General features: G+C 40.0%; 1 protein-coding gene across 1 annotated transcript in view; it reads right to left on the bottom strand.

Annotated features, from left to right (window-relative positions):
- MALRD1 (MAM and LDL receptor class A domain containing 1) overlaps window positions 1-6,284 on the bottom strand; it is a 788,164-nt gene extending 781,880 nt beyond the window's left edge. Inside the window, exon 1 of the mRNA XM_049626634.1 lies at window positions 6,263-6,284. Coding sequence (XP_049482591.1) covers window positions 6,263-6,284 — 22 coding nt within the window. The remainder of the gene's footprint in view (window positions 1-6,262) is intronic.
- Window positions 6,285-13,407: the final 7,123 nt, after the last annotated feature.

Raw genomic sequence — 13,407 nt, 5'->3', positions numbered from 1 at the left:
TTTCCCATTTTCCAGCCAGCCATTACCATCCAACGGCACAGGCACCAGACTCAGAAGAGTTTTTTGTTGCTGTTTTTACATCAGGTCATGTAGGGTTTTCATAAGTGGCCCACCTCTTTTATTGCTATGGATCTCAAGTTCCATTAGCCACCAACAAAGGTCCCAAAATTGAGTACCTGGCTTTGCTGACTACTATGATAACGTTGTAGTAACCATGCTAACATGGCCCCTAACAATCGCGTTTTGTTACTGGCCAGCATCACTTTGAGATACCATCATCTCCACTTTATGTGAGATCTGAATAGGTCAGCCATTACAGCATTTCGTAAGAATTCTGACAGTCTCCTCAGCAAACTACTTCTAAATGTTTTCCTACCCGTGGCCTTGCAGGACATCTCAGTTTATATGGAATAGGAGGAGAATAAACAAACTACACCAAAAATGCTATTGGTTACCATTTGGTATTGGCTACCAGACAATCCACTCCAACATTCCTGTTTTCCCAAATCTTGAATTTCTGTCTCTTCACTATTAGCGTCTCAAATTCATTTATCGTAAACCTCCAGAAGGTCCAGATCCCAGTCAGTTGAACTGAGCAACCGATTAGAAGCCCCTCTAAATGCTCAAAAATAAAGAAATCTTCAACCCAATTCGAAATTGCGTACCTGAACCAGGCTCTTGATTTGCACACATGGTTCCCATTTTCTACTGATATGAGTTAGCAAATAATCAAAATCCTTTTTGCGGGTTAGTTTGCCCTTCACAGATCTGCTTCTAGTTTGGAGAGCAATGAGGATGGTGAGAATGAGACATGAGGAAAACTCGCAGGCACATGTGAGGTGATCCTCAAATGAGGTGGTGGCATATCTCCTGACAAGGTGGAACCAGGCTTATCAGAGGAGGAAGGGCTACTTCGTTTATCAAGGGAAGCTGGTAGTGAGGGTGTCAGGCATTAGAGGAACTTCCAGTCATCCAAATGCTCCCCGATTCTCCATTCCAGTTCTTAGGATCTCACATTCTCATGAACAATGCCCTAGCTTTTTCATAAGAGGCTTAAAGAGTCTCTCAATTCAAACTACATTGGAAATCAACAAATTGCAAAAGCTAACTCAGTCTACAACAACAGCAATAATACCTACAGAGGTTATTTTAGGGAACCATAAAGTTTCCTGGTCCTCTCACTATGCCTTGGCCCTTTTTTTTTTTTTTAAGAATTGTACCCACCCAATACTACAATTCTTGAATTCCTCATTCTCAACCATAATGGTTTTCACAGCAGCAACCTGATCTGCTAAAGCGACCTGATCACCTTCAGTATGTCCCACAGTCCACATTGACAAAGATGAAATTGTACCACTCTTTGCCACAAAATGTTAGTGCCACGTCTAACGCTAACAGGATTTTCACTGCTTTAAACCCCAAACAAGGTCAGATACCCCAGCCTAGGTGTAGTTTATTTTAGAAACTACAGTTGGCAACCATCCTTGTGAACAAGTGTATTACCAACTAAGGATCAGTAGCAAACAATAGAAAGTATTCCATTGGTTTCAGCAGAAGTAATTTATTATAAGCTTTTAGATAGTTTCAAAATAATATGCAAGGGCTGAAGGAGTAAACTTCACAAGGCATTTCTAGGAATAACTCACAGATTCCAAAATCACAATTCTGTCTTGGAGTCTACTTCTTGAAGGACCTGGATTAACACACCCAATATAAAGTACACCTAAGTAAATGTTCATAGGAACTTTGAGGAAGAGTTTGGAGAATAATCATAGCCCGTATTTGTCCTGTGAGCACAATTATTCTTCCCAGCGATCTGGACACTTTTTCAGTCAATGTGTTACAGATATGAAAATTGACTCAAATCAGGCCTATATTTAATAAGGAAATACAACTGACCAATAACTTTCCAAGCAGAAAGCATCAGGCCCAGATGATAACATTGGCAAACTGTACCAAACATTTACAGAAGAAATAGTTCTAATACTCTACAAACTCTTCCAGAAAATAGAAACAGACAAAATAACTCCTAATTCATCATTAAGACAGCAATACCCTAATACCAAAACCAGACAAAGACATTTAAAGAAATTCAAACCAATATGTCTCATGGACATAGATGTAAAAATCCTCAACAAACTTTTAGCAAATAAAGCCCATCAATATGTAGAAACAATTATATATCATGACCAAGTGAGATTTATTTCAGGTATATTATACATCATGACCAAGTGAGATTTATTTCAGGTATATAAAATTAGTTCAACATTCAAAATCAATTAATTTAATCCATCACATCAACAGTCTGAAGAATAAAAATCATATAATCATATCAACTGAAGAAAAAGCACTGGACAAAATCCAACACCCATTTACAATAAAAACTCTTAGAAAACTAAGAACAGAGGAGAATTATCAACTTGATAATTAATATCTACCCAAAATCTACAACTACATCATACTTATTGATGAGAAAATAAATGTTTCCTCCCTGAGATCAGAAACAAGGCAAGGATATCCCCTCTTGCCATTCCTATTCAACCTCATACTGGAAGTTCTAGCTAATGTGGTAAGATAAGAAAAATAAATAAAAGACACACAGATTGGGAAGGAAGAAATAAAACTATCATGTTCAAAGGTAATGTAGTTTTCTATGTAGAATATCTTTAAAAATCACATAAAAAAAACCCTAAAGCTAAATGATTATAGCAAGGTTGCAGGATACAAGGTTAATATATGAAACTGCTTTCCTATATGCCAAGAATGAATAATAAAATTTGAAATTAAAGACAACAACAAAGCTGTTTTTATTAGCACCCCAGAAATGAAATACATAGGTATAAGTCCAAATCTATCAAGATATGTACATAAGCAATGTGAGAAAACCAATAAAATTCTGACGAAAGAAATAAAAGAAAACTTAAACAGAGAGCTATCCCATGATTATAGACTGAAAAATTTAATGTTAAGTTGACAGTCCTTCCCAACTTGATGTACAGATTCAACACAAGCACTGTCAAAATTTCAGCAAGTTATTTTACCTACAGAGTGACTGTAAAGTTCTTATGGAAAGGCAAAGACCCAGAATAGCCAACACAATACTGAGGAAGAAGAAGTGTCAGAATGTGACAATACCTGACTTCAAAAATTAGTGTAAAGCTACAGTAATTAAGACAGGGTGGACCTGGTGAAAGAATAGACATATAAACCCAAATAGATCAATGGAACAGAATGGAGAGTCCAGAAATAGATCCACATTAATATAACCAACTGGTTCTTGACAAAAGGGCAAAAGCAACTGAATAAAGAAAGGATAATCTTTCCAATAAATGGTTAGAAAAATATTAATATAAAAATACTTTTAAAATATTGATATAAATACAAACTTTAGTCTTTTCACAAAAATTAACTCGAAATGGGTCATAAATCTAAATGTTAAAAACTTAAGTATAAAATTTCCAGAAAATAACGCAGGGGAAAATCTAGGTGACCTAAGGTTTGGCAATGATGGCTTTTTCTTTTCTTTTTTTTAAAAAAAGTAATCTCCATACCCAATGTAAGACTCGAACTCACAGCCCCAAGATCAAAAGTCACATGTTCTACCAACTGAGTCAGGCAGCTGCCCCTGGCAATGACTTTTAATATACAACATCCAAAGCAGTGTGCAAGAAAGAAAAATATAGATATGTTTGATTTCATTAAATTAAAACTTATTCTCTCTGAAAGATGCTGTTAAGAAAATTAAAAGACCAGTGACAGACCAGGAGAAAACCTTTGCAAAGCACATATCTGGTAAAAGCTTGTATCCAAACTAAGAACTCTTAAAATTCACTAATGAGAAAACAAATAATCAAATTCAAAAATGAGCAAAAGAAAAATGAATTAAAGACTTGAAATGTAAACTTCTAGAAGAAAGCATAGGAGTAAGGTCCTTGGCATCCATCTTGGCAATAAGTTTTTTGGATTTGACACTAAAAGCAAAGGGAACAAAACAAACTAAACAAGTGGGACTACCTCAAACTAAAAAGCTTCTGAAAAGCAAAAAAAAAAAAACAAGACTAAAAGGCAACCTACCAAATGGGAGAAAATATTTGCAAATTATATATTGGATAAAGCATTAATATTCAAAATATGTAAAGAACCCATACAATTCAATATCAAAACAATCCAATTAAAAACAGGCAGAAGAACTGAATAGACATTTTCCCAAAGAAGATACACAAATGGCAACAGGTACATGAAAAAGTACTCAACATCACTAATCATCAGAGAAATGCAAATCAAAATCATGATGACATATCACTGTTAGAATGGCTATTATCAAGAAGACAAGAGGTAAGTGTTGAAGATGTGGAAAAAAAGAGAACCCTTGTGCATTGTTGGTGGGAATGCAAATTGGTGCAACCATTTTGGAAAACAGTATGGAGTTTCCTCAAAAAAAATTAAAAATAGAAATGCCATATCATCCAGTAGTCCTACCTCTGGGAATGTATCCAAAGGAAACAAAAAACAAGATATTGAGCATTTAAGATATTTAAGCATTATCGCAATATCCAAGATCTAAAAATAACTTCAGTGTCTATCAACAGATGAATGGATAAAGGGGAGTGCCTGGGGTGCTCAGTCAGTTAAGTCGGACCTGGGCTCAGGTCAGGATCTCGCAGTTCGTGAGTTTGAGCCCCACCTTGGGCTCTATGCTGACAGCTTGAGCTCTGTGTTGACAGCTTGGAGCCTGAAGCCTGCTTCAGATTGTGTGCCTCCCTCTCTCTCTCCCCCTCCCCCACGGGTGCGCGTGCACACACGTATGTGTGTGCGCATGCACGCACTCTCAAAAACTAAACATTAAACAAATTTTAATAAAGTAAATAATTATAAGATATTATTATAACCATGAAAAAGAAGGAAATCCTGTCATTTGCAACACTACGGATGGACAAGGGCATTACGCTAAATGAAATAAAACAGACAAAGAAACACAAATACTGTGTATCACTTATATGTGGAATCTAAAAAAAGCAAAACTCATAGAAACAGAGAAGAATGGTGGCTACCAGGGGCTGTGGGATAAAAGAAATGGAGAGATATTGGTCAGACAGTACAAACATCCAGTTATAAGAAAAATAAGTTTTGGTGATCTGATGTACGGTACAGTGATTATAGTTAATAATATTATATACCTAAAAGTTGCTAAGAAAGAATTTAAATCTTCTTCTCCTGAAAAAATAAATGGGAATTATGTGACACAATGGGGAGGTTAGCTAATGCCACAGGGGTAATCATTTTGCAACATATAAATATAGCAAATCAACACATTCTATACCTCAAACTTACACGATGTTATGTCAATTTTATTTCCACAAAGCTAGAAAAAAATTTTAAATGGCAAAAGACATGAACAGACCCCTCACCTAAGAGGATATACAGGTGGCAAATAAGCACATGAAAAGATGATCAACAATGTGTTTGGAAAAATGCAAATTACAACAATGATATACTATTGCACACCTATTAAAATGGCCAAAATCCAAAATAGCAGGAACTCTCATTCCCTGCTGGTGGGAATGCTAAATGGTATAGTCACTTTGAAAGACGGTTTGGCAGTTTCCTACAAAACTAAACATACTCATACCATATGATGCAACGAGCACACTCCTTGGTATTTAACTAAATGACTTGAAAACCGTCCACACAACTCCTTCACATAAATATTCAGAGCACTTTATAATAACCAAAACCTAGAAATAATCAAGATGTCCTTCAATAGCTGAATGGATAAACCAGTCGTAGTACATTCATACAAAGGAATATTATTAAGCGATAAGAAGAAACAAGCTCTCAAGCCCTGTAAAGACACAGAGGAAATTAAATGTTTATTCTAAGTAAAAGCAGCAGGTCTAAAAGTTATACACTCTTTGATTCTGACTATATGACATTTTGGAAAAGGCAAAACTGTATAGATAATAAAAGATCAGTAGTTGCCAGGGGTTCCAGGGAAGGAAGGGAGGATGGAACGAATTGTTGGAGCACAGAGAATTTACAGGGTGCTGAAACTATTCCATATAACACTGTTAACAGTGGGATACATGACACTATAGGGTAGGGGAGAGAGGGTATCTCAAAGCTCTCTATAGTTCCTGTGCAATGTGCAATTCTCCGTGAACCTAAAATTGCTCTAAAAAATAAAGTCTATGAAGACAAAAAAAAAATATTGGCATGAGTTCAGGAACTGAGCAAGTGACCATGATTTTTACTGTGCAACCACCCTCAACCTTCTGCGTCTCCATGTTTGCTTTCCCTGTTGGTAGATGTTAAGCAGCACCCTCACTGGCTGCCCATCTATGTTTCCCCTTAGGATGCCAAGTCCTACTGACCGTGTTCACAACTCCCTGTGGGTCAAGACCCCTTGGCTGCCTCTCTGACCTTGAGAATCATTATGGACCTTCAATTGCAGCCTCTGGGCTCCTGGCAGTCAGAATCTGCCACCTGGTCTCCATTTCTCCAGGACCTCATCATGCCCGTGGGTACGAATGAGCCCAGTTCTGCGACCGCTTCTCCTGCCAAAAGCTCCAGCCTGCAGAGGAGAGCTGCCACTGAACGTGCTCATGTATTACTCAGCAGCACATTCCTCACGGTCTTGGCAGGTGATGTGCCCTCTGTGTCCTCCCAGAACCCTCTAATGCATCTCTCTCCATTTCTATCCTCTACCAGGGAGAGACTCGGGCACTTGCACTCCACCTGCCTTTGGCCATCCCTTTCTCCAGGCTTGTAAGGGTCACCCTAGCTATGAGTTCTCCCCAGCCCCTTGGGCTACTTGCTAGGGTTAAATATCCTGTGTTCTGAAAAAGTTCACCCAGGTCAATGGATTACTGCTTATTCGGCCTTACATCCTGCCACCTTCAAAATCCAATTTTGGAGGGCGTGGCGGAGGGCACTGGGAAGGCATGTGGGGAAAGGGACACCATGGACAAGAGAGCGCACCAAGTGCAGCCGGTGCAGCCCGGACAGGAGTCCCCTGGAGCCACCCTGGTGAGTGACTGAGCGAACAAGGAGATGGTGGCCATATCATAGAAGACAGTAGAGTCTGACCCACCATTTCTGCAGGAACCGGCCCAGGAAGTTAAACCACAACTGCCATGGTGACTGACACAGACTGCTTAGGACTTGCTCCACGACCACCAGCTTCACTCCTTTTTTGCTCCTGCTTCCAAGCGGGGATCAGCCAGAGGTAGTCAAGTATGTTCCCCAAACCAATCATAGAACAGGCCTCACTCTTAGTTGGCTAGGCCACCTCCCCATGCCAGCAATGTCCAAGCAGGGCAAGCCTGAAGCCCTTTCTTCTTTCTTCATTATACAGCTTCCCTACCCCTCTGCCTGCCTTTGAGTCTCTCTGCAATGGCTGACTCTCTTCCTATAGCAAGCTCTGAATAAACAGGCTCTTTTGTTCTCGTTTGGGTGATCTTTGTTCATTTCCACACTGGTAAGAGGGTTAACGCTTCTGCCCCCCAGCCCGCTCCAGCTGTCCTGCCTGCTCTGTGAGAGAAAATGCATCAGCTCGGGAACTTGAGGAAGAAAATGCATCGGAAGTATTTAAAACCTCATCTTACCACCTGTCTTCTTAGACCACTCACAGTACCATGTGTTACTCAGGTACCCTAGGAGTAGATACTAAAATGGAGGACAAGAGGTTGATTAGGGCACCAATAAATAAAGGGCTGGGAGCTGGAGAAGAAGGAAGTGTCTTCTAATACCTTGCAGAGAAGAGGGAAGGGGACTGGGCAGCAAGGATCTGAGACTATTGCACAGAGAAATTTTCAGAAACCATCTCTTAACTGTTTAGATGTGATAACTACCTAATGAAACCACCTTAGAGAAATAGTATTGTATTATAACAGTCATTTTTCCCCCAAACTAAACATATAATTTTTGCCTTTAAGACTTGAAAATGTTTTGTTGATGATTTCGTTCCCACAGGACTTGGGCATATAGTGCAATGATCACATTCCTAGTTGAAGAAGAGCCATCCGGAGACTCTGGAGTAATCAAAATTGTATGATCTCTCAGACTGTGGAATCCTACCGCTTTCCTCCACAGTGGGGTGGGTGTCTGTTATTATTGGTTTCTGCCATAAAATAAATATAACTCTACAGAGAGCTAACTGTGCAGAAGTGAAGAGAGTGTAAGAGAGGTCAGATTTCCCACACATATTAGACTTTCTCTTTTCAAGATATCTATTAGCACACAGTTACACTTTTCCATCCCCTTCTCACTCGGGGCATTTAGGATTTTGACTTTTTTCTTCTTCAGTAGAAGACATGACCTGCACCAACCCAGTACGTCTGACCTGAGTTCCCCACCCCCCCCAAGAAAAACCAGAAGCTGATCTGGGCAGTACCACCCCTCCCACTGGGCCTCTGGACTGGGGGCATTCACTCCACAAGGCAGAGGCCCAAGAAAAAATTATTCCATAGATTCTATCAACCTGTGAATAAGAAGGGAAGAAGGAAGAGATGTTGAGTTGCTTTGAATGTTAAATCTTTGTGGTTCCTCCCTCCTCTCTCTCCTGAAACCCCTTCCCCACCTCCCATTTCTATTACTACCCAGTAACGGAACAAGTGTATTTGGTTGACAAGGCGGTTCTGTTCAGAGTTTACAAGCTGGCCTTTTCTCCTTTCACCTCCTCCATTCTGTCCCTAGATACATAGCCTTGTGTCACTGCAATGCCTCACCTGGCCTTCCACCCTCGCAACACCCAGTTACCTAAATCACCTCACTCTGCCCTCAGAATGTCTTTCTGATACTTCCAAGTGCTAAGACATCTACCCTCTGATAAGTTAATTCACCCTGAGAAAACAATGGATCTCCCAGCGAATTTGCACTGTTTAATGGAGCTTAAAAAGAAAATAATGTATTTAAAGGTGTTGAATTTCAAACAATATTGAAAAGGGTCAGGATCTCTGGCTATTTGGGGGAAACAGTTTCCATCAAGAGGAATTCTCATACAACCAGACTCATTTAATGTTGTAACATAGATGAAGAAACTGCTTCAAAATATCAAGAATAACACAAGCATTATTTCAGTCTCAGTTCTGTTAGTTGCCAGTAACAGCATTATTCAAGTCACCTCCAAAGATGGGTAAGGAAGAAGGATTTATTGGAAATACCTATTAGGACTGGAGTTAATTCAATCAATCCGTTTCTAACTGATAGCCAAGCACTTTTCTAAGTTTTAAGGACACAATGATAAATAAGTCAAATTTCATGTTTTGTGTGCTTGTATTTTTTTTCTGAGACAGAGAGAGAGAGTGTGTGTGAGCAGAGGAGGGGAAGAGGGAGAGGGAAAGAGGTAATCCCTTTTTTCCCCCAAAGGCGTTTTCTTCACTATTTTATTTTACTTTGATAGAGAGAGCACGCACATGCACACACGAGCAGGCAGGGGCAGAGAGAGAAGGAGAGAGAGAACCCCAAGCAGGCCCTGAGCTGTCAGAGTGGGTCCCACTCTGACATCTGATGACCATGAGATCATGACCTGAGCTGAAATTGAGAGTTGGACACTTTACCAACTGAGCCACCCAGGTGTCCCAGTGTACTCATATTTTAATAGAGTCATCCAAAGAAAACTTAAACAGTTAATATAGAAAGAAGAAAGAGAGAATAGCAGGCAGGGACGGGAAGAGAGAAAATGAAGGAAGCAAATAAGGGAGGGGGGAGGAAGGAAAGAAGGAAGGAAGGAAGGGGGGAGAAAGTTTTCAAATACTATTCAGTTCTATGAAAGAAACAAGATATGGTGACAGAAAATAGACAGCAAGGTGATTTTTCAGAAGGTGCCCTTTAATCTGAGGGTTAAAGAGGCACCATGGGAAGATCTGGAGGAAGTGTATTCCAAACAGAATGGCAAGGGCAAAGGCCTTGAGGTGGGAATAAAAATGAGCCCCTAGGACATATAAAAGAGGGAACAGTGCAGTGCGATTGGGGCACAGGCAGCCTGTCAGTGCAGCTGAGTCCATGGAGGAAAGAAAAGAAGGGCCAGCAGTGAGGCCAGAGAGGTGGGAAGGAGCTAAATTACAGACGGAGTTTTGCCTTTAGTGTATAAGCAAAGCAAAGCCATTGGGGAATTTTTTTTTTTCAGAAGTGGTCCATCAACTGATCTACATTCTAAAAGGTCATGTTGGCTCCAGTTTGGAGAATGGGTAGGTGAGGAACAGGAGTGGAAGCAGAGTAATGACCCAGAAGGCTGTAGCGGGACAAAGGTGATGATGGAGGGCAGTCTGCGTGGGTATTGGAGGAGGTAGATGAGAAATTCAAGAGCGGAGATGTCTCTGGAGATGAACGACTCCTCCCACTCTCTCTTGTTCTCACCCTGGTAGTTTGCACACATGGAGGTTTTCAGGCCAAAGAGCTGCAGGTTTCCCCTCTCTCTCCTGGGAGCTTCAGGTGTTTATGCATAGACTTTGCTTCTTCAGCTGTTCAATTGTGGCTTAGAGATAATCCCTCTCTGGGCCACTCTGACACCCCAGATGCCAGAAGCTTTCAGTTTTAGTTTTATCCCTTCATTCATTCAGTCTTGATGCTGATTAACCCATCTTTCCTAAACAGAGTCGCCCAGCTCTTCATTTTCTGCCAGCCCAGTAAAGTCACGTCAGGAGCCATCCTAGTGATGGTGGGTCTGGTCTGGAGGTACTCCATGGCCCAATCAGCTGCCCCAAGAAAGGATGATCCCAGAGCCAGAAACATGGTCCTTTCGGGAGCACAGGCTGAGGTGAAGGCAAAAGAGGTCAGAGGGCCCCTTTATTCTCCCCTCCAAGTTCACCTGTCAATTTGTTTCTTCTGTACCCATTTACTTATTTAACTTTTTGGAGAGACCTTATAGTTTGTTTGTTGTATAGTTGTTTCTGTGACAGCCAGCTTACATTTCTGTTCTAGACTCCATTTTGGCAGTTTCAAAGTCGGACCCTCTCCTCTAAACTGTGTGACCTCTTTAGGACTTTGAAATTATTCATCTACGTATCCTCACTGCTAAGTATAGCATTTGTCACATATCAGTGCCCTATAAATATTCAATGAATGTATACATGAATGAATAAGCATTATATTATAAAAATAACTGCCTCTAATTCTTACTGGGTTCTTAGATTTTTGTTTACCTGCCTAGCATACATTTCACCCTTTTGATGATAGCAGACTCATTTTTTTTTTTCCTTTGAGAAACCACACAAGTTAATTCTGAGCTCCTGAGATTTCATAGGAGTTGGAGATGTGGATGGAGGACTCAGTCCTGGACAGTCAGACCCGGCTTCCCTCCTGGCCACAGCAATTTGTGGCAGGGCAAACATGTGACCCAAGCTAAGCCATGGAGGAGGAGCAAGTCCCAGACTTCAGAAACTATCAGAAAAAAAAAAAGAGTGTTCCTTGTGCTGAGGTGGCTAGGCCAAGACACCATAGGCCAGATTGTCCGGTGGCTGTCTTTGGTAATATTTGAAGAAAACTTCTTTTAGATTGAGGCCAATACAGACACTAGCTGAGCCCAGAGATGAAAATGGATACATTTCTGTGTCATTGCTTAGGTCCCTAAATACAGCCATGCTGAAAGCTGAATCCATACCCGAGGTCGTTCATTTACATAAGCTGAGAGAATTTTGTATTTAGTTGGCTATCTCTCCTAGTCAACCAAAAATGTTTGGACTAGTACATACAATTTTATTTCAATATATTTAATATTGATTCTGAATTTAAGGAAAAAGACATATTTCTAAATAAATCTCTCCTAGTTCTCAGTTTCTCTCTATTTCCTAAAAATTATAACCAAGCCAGAGATTTATCTCACGGCCTTCAATATGAGGCTACATAAAAGAACGGTTTGCGTAAGATAAGTTTACATTACGATATAATGAGAATGTCAATAGCACACTCATGGGCTTGCTGGAAATTCATAGAAAATCTAATCTCATAGCTATGTAAATTTTTTTGGTTTTTGGAAGTTGAAAGTGACTCTCTGATAAAGTATGATGGTAGAGAACCTAAGTAGTAAATACAAGATGAAGGTGATAGGGCCCCTTCTCCTAATAGGGGTGCATTCCATGTCATACTCAGTTTCATTGTGAGCAGGATGGAGCAACCAGCAGGTGCTCATTGGGTCACGAATCCTAGAAGAGGAGAAAATAGAGTACAGTACTTGAAGTTCAAGTATAAGTCTCGCGATCTCCTGTTGGAACAGGAGACAAGCTGGAAGAGAAGCTTCTCCATATTTCCCACAAGCAAGACAACACAATCACGTAAGAACTAGGATATGGTACGGTAAGGTGGGAAAATTGGGAAGTTATCCATGCCCAATATTATTTTATCTGAGGTTGACTCGATTAATTTTGTATTATACTGCGAATGTTATAGAGGGAAAGAATACTCCGTTTTCATATAAACAGATATTCCCGGGTAAAATCTGTACCAAAGAAAGCTTGTGGGTATATGAAATCCTTAAACTTGGCAATACTAAAACTCCATTTTGGAAAAAGAATCCCATTTAGCAAAAAATGGAAGTTAACTTGTGAGTTTAGAGAAATGTACGTTAAATCTATAAATTTACCACGTAAGAAATACCTGCTATTCCAAGCACTCAGCTTGGCACTAGGTATACAAAGCTACTTACGGCACTCTCCCAACTTCATGGAAGTAACAGTAAGTACTCAAGACCCACACGCCAATCTATCCCATAAAGGATGTATTTTGATGGATTCAGTCTACATTCAGAATCCGTATGAACTCTGTGGAAGACACAGAGAATACTTCTTTTAGAAGGACATCAACAACACTGTTAAGTGGCTCTCATCTCTGCAGACTGTATTGCAAGGGCAGATGACATCCTCATCTCTCTCTTTTAAAACTCCCTCCCGGTGGTAGGTTATGGATAATTTTTATTTCACTCGTGTGATTTTAAAAATTTGCAAATATTAATAAATACGCTTCAAAATAAAAATAATGTTACAAACTATACATTACACGATGTAGCTAAAAGCACGATACAAAATCTAATCTGAAGAAATGACAATCATTGCAGCAAGGGAAGTCTGAGTTAGTGCTGAGAATCTGATTCTAGCTCAAGGGAAACACTTATATGGCAGCAAATTTATTTTCAAGGGATGAAATACAGTCTCAAAGACTCAAATAGATCACAGGAAAGAAGTTTGATTTCATCCCCATCACAGCTCCTATATAACCCATCTACTGAAGTCTAGGACTTACTCTGTCTCCCTGATATGGAAGCTAATACAGTGGGTTATAACAACATATGCCCAGGGCAATACTTTTTAAAACTTCTGAATGATTTAGCTCCATTGAGTGACATAAATGGTACTCCGTACACAAAATGCAGTCAGCTACTGAAACTAGGAATTCACCAGACCAAATGAAAAGAGT

The sequence above is a fragment of the Panthera uncia genome, chromosome B4 (assembly GCF_023721935.1).
Source record: "Panthera uncia isolate 11264 chromosome B4, Puncia_PCG_1.0, whole genome shotgun sequence".
Taxonomy (NCBI): Eukaryota; Metazoa; Chordata; class Mammalia; order Carnivora; family Felidae; genus Panthera; species Panthera uncia.
Note: the sequence above shows the minus strand (reverse complement) of the source record. Positions and strands in the feature narration are given on the sequence as shown.